General features: G+C 45.5%; 1 protein-coding gene across 1 annotated transcript in view; it reads right to left on the minus strand.

The window, feature by feature from the left end:
* The window catches only part of Mei1 (meiotic double-stranded break formation protein 1), a 59,647-nt gene that overhangs the window by 32,649 nt on the left and 23,541 nt on the right, over window positions 1-3,457 (minus strand). Inside the window, exons 12-14 of the mRNA XM_026782416.1 lie at window positions 2,797-2,911; window positions 1,304-1,395; window positions 5-98 (exon numbers count right to left, since the gene is read on the minus strand). Of these exons, the coding sequence (XP_026638217.1) occupies window positions 5-98; window positions 1,304-1,395; window positions 2,797-2,911 (301 nt within the window). The remainder of the gene's footprint in view (window positions 1-4; window positions 99-1,303; window positions 1,396-2,796; window positions 2,912-3,457) is intronic.

Genomic DNA, 3,457 nt, shown 5'->3' on the forward strand with positions numbered 1-3,457 from the left:
ATTCTGAGAAGGCTTCCAAGGTGTCTTCCTTCTCTGCACCTGGAGCTGTGAAGGGATTCTCCTGAGTGGAAGGCTCGCCTTGGAATTCCACAGCCAACCTGAGAAGTCAGTACATATGTTATTATTAACACCCATGCACTGTAAGAGAGGATGTATCCAAAGCTGGAGAGATGGCTCAGTGGTTAAGAGCACTGGCTGCTCTTCCAGAGGACCTGAGTTCAATTCCCAGCACCCACATGGTGACTCACAGCCATCTGTAATGGGGTCTGGTGCCCTCTTCTGGCATGTAGGCATACGTGTAGACAGAACACTATATATATATATATACACACACACACACACATATATGTGTATATATATATGTATACATATATATAAATATAATCTTTAAAAAAGAGAGAGAGGATGTACCCTCTTAGACTGAGCTCATTCGGGGAAAGTATTCCCACCCTCAGGTGGGGGCAATTTTAAGAGTCCTCAATGAGAAGTTCAGGGCTTTAATTAGCCCTCCAAGTCTCTGCTGCCCCATTACATATGGCTCTTCCATACCCATGTGTACCCCCTGACCATCTCATGCTATCTGCTGATGCTCCTCTCCCTGCCTATAACACCTTCCTTGGATGTTATACAACTTAGAGAATTTGCACATATATCCAAAAGCATCTCTTCCTGCAGAGACTGTCAGCTCCCTGTGGGCAGGAGTCACTCTGACGTATCTCTCTATCTCCAGGTCTGGCACACAGATGTGACAAACATCTGTTTATGTGAAGTGTATTCAAAAAAGAGTAATGGGTGACATCAGGCTAGTTTCAGGGAAGAACGAAAAGAAAGTGAATAAGACATAACTTCATGGGGGCTGGAGAGATGGATCAAGGGGTTAAAAACACTGGCTACTCTTCCAGAGGATGCAGGTTCAATTCCCAGCATCTACATGATGGCTGTCAACCACCTGTAACTCCAGTTTCAGGGGATCTGCTACTTCCTCTCTCTTTCCTTCTTTCCCTCTCTTTGGTTTTTCGAGACAGTGTTTACCTGTGAAGCCCTGGCTGACCTGGAACTCACTCTGTAGATGAGGCTGATGTCAAACTCAAAGATCTACCTACCTCTGCCTCCCAAAAGCTAGAATTAAAGGCATTCATCACCACTACCTGGCTTGATACCCTCTCTTAGCTTCCATGGGTAATGTGTGTACATGGTACACATACATACATTCAAGCAAAACACACACCTACACGCTACTCTGCCCTTTGCCTAAGACTCACCAGACCCTACTCTCCAGCCTCAGGCTGCAGAGGCGGCCTACCTGCAGGCATTCCTGAACCCCTCCAGAGTGCTCAGGAGGAATTTCCCCATTCGAAGAGTGGCCTTCTCTGAGTTTCCACTGCAAGCATGGCCCTGGGGTGAGGAGGGGAGAGGAGATTATGAGTCACACACCCACTCCACGTGCCAGCCTAGGCCTACTTGGCACAGGCCTCTCCTTCCCTCGCTGCAGCCTGCCCTGGACATACACCTAACTTTCCAAGGGATCGTGTTAATATCTTCACAAATCTGAGTAACTCCCTTAAAAATAATAGAGGCAATAACTTTAACCTCATGTGCCTAGCACCTCAAGAATGGTTCTTGGTCTATTACAAACAGAAAGGAAGCTATCACACAGGTGAACAATAGCTAAGTAGTGGTAACATCCATATTGTTGCTCCATAACACAAGAAAGCCCTCACTCCAGCAGTCTGAGAATACAACCCTGAAAAACAGAGCACTCATACTGAGAGCATCTTTCCTGATATCATAAGGCTATGAACCATAAAAAAAGCCAATAATTAGCCGGGCGGTGGTAGTGCACGCCTTTAATCCTAGCACTTGGGAGGCAGAAGCAGGTGCATCTCTGTTGAGTTCGAGGCCAGCCTGGGCTACAGAACTAGTTTCAGGAAAGCCAGGGCTCAAAAATAAAAACAGCCAATGATTACAACACAGTACCCATCAGTCAGATTCTTTCTAAGATCCTAAAGCGTCCAGTATGACATAATGTGAGAATGTTTACCATACCTACAAGGTAGGGTTAGGAATGTGGTTTAGTGGGGAGGACTTACCTTTTACTGATTCCCAGAAGCACAAAAGTAAGCAAGAAAACAGAAACAAAACAAGGGAAAATGTAATTAACCCTGCTTGGATAGTAGATAAATTATTTTGGGACATTATGTAGCCGAGGCCAGCTTCAAACTCTTCAATCCTCCTACCTCAGCCTCTTGAATTATTGGATTATAAGTATGAGCCTTGCTTGCTAAGGTACCTTGAATTTTTTTTTCCGAGGGAAAAAAAATATCTCTATAGCATTGGAACCTGTTCTGGAACTCACTCTGTAGACCAGGCTGGCATCAAACTCACAAGAGATCCACCTGTCTCCGTCTGCCAAGTGAGTGCTGAAATTAAAGGCAGATGCCACCACCACTGCCCAAAGAAATTTTGGTCTTTAGAGAAAAGTGTTTAATCCCTGGGGCTTCAGTTTCTTCACCAATCAGAATGGAGATAGTTATCCTTACGCCTGTAAATTGGCACAGGAGGTAAGGTGATGTACAAATTACTTTTCTAAAGACAAGTTGTAGAGCTGGAGAGATAGCTCAGTGGTAAAGTGCTTGCCTAGCATGTACAAGGCCCTAGGTTCAATCCCCAGTATTCCAAAATAAAAAAAAAATCTAATAAATAAGATAAACAAGATGACGCATGCTTCCAGTTCCCATGGCAGAGGAAAAAAAAAAAGACGGACAGACATTAGGGCGGGGCTTGCACTTCACTCACCAGGGGCCTCCTGTTCAACGGGGTCTGGGAAAACTCCATGCAGCGACTCAGCATGGCTTCAAGCAAGGCCCGAAGGGCTCTGTATTGCACAGGCAGAGAGCTCTGATGGTCCTTCCTACAACCGTGGAGACAAGAATAAACTCGGAGAGGTAAGATAGCCCTAAAATCCACGCCCCAGAGTTTGGGGTGGTGGGAGGCCCAGAGCACATGCATAGCTTTCTGTACATGTTCACCCTCTGTGCTCACCAGCCTCGCCCGCCCGTGGAGGGAAGCCTAACATCAGGGAACCTCACAGACTGATGCTGGGGATCAGACTAGGCCAGTCAACCAAGGTGGCAAGAGGGAAGGCCAGGGAACAAAAACGGAAACGGCCTTCTTTCTGACACACCTCTTTCTTTTAAAAGTCTGGACCGTCCCAGGAAGGAAGATGCCATCCTGAGTGCGGGTCTTCCTACCCACATCAGTCGAGGCCATCAGGACAGTTCTTCAGGAGAGGCCTCCTGTTCAGGTGATTCTAATGTCTGGCAAGCTGACATTAAACCAATCACAATACTTAGGATATTATGAGATAATTTTTATAATTCAATTGTGTAGGGTTTTTTGTGTTTTTTTTTTAAATTTTGGTTTCTGGGTTTTGGTTTGTTTTTTGCTATTTATCTAT

The sequence above is a fragment of the Microtus ochrogaster genome, chromosome 15 (assembly GCF_000317375.1).
Source record: "Microtus ochrogaster isolate Prairie Vole_2 chromosome 15, MicOch1.0, whole genome shotgun sequence".
In the NCBI taxonomy this organism is placed as follows: domain Eukaryota; kingdom Metazoa; phylum Chordata; class Mammalia; order Rodentia; family Cricetidae; genus Microtus; species Microtus ochrogaster.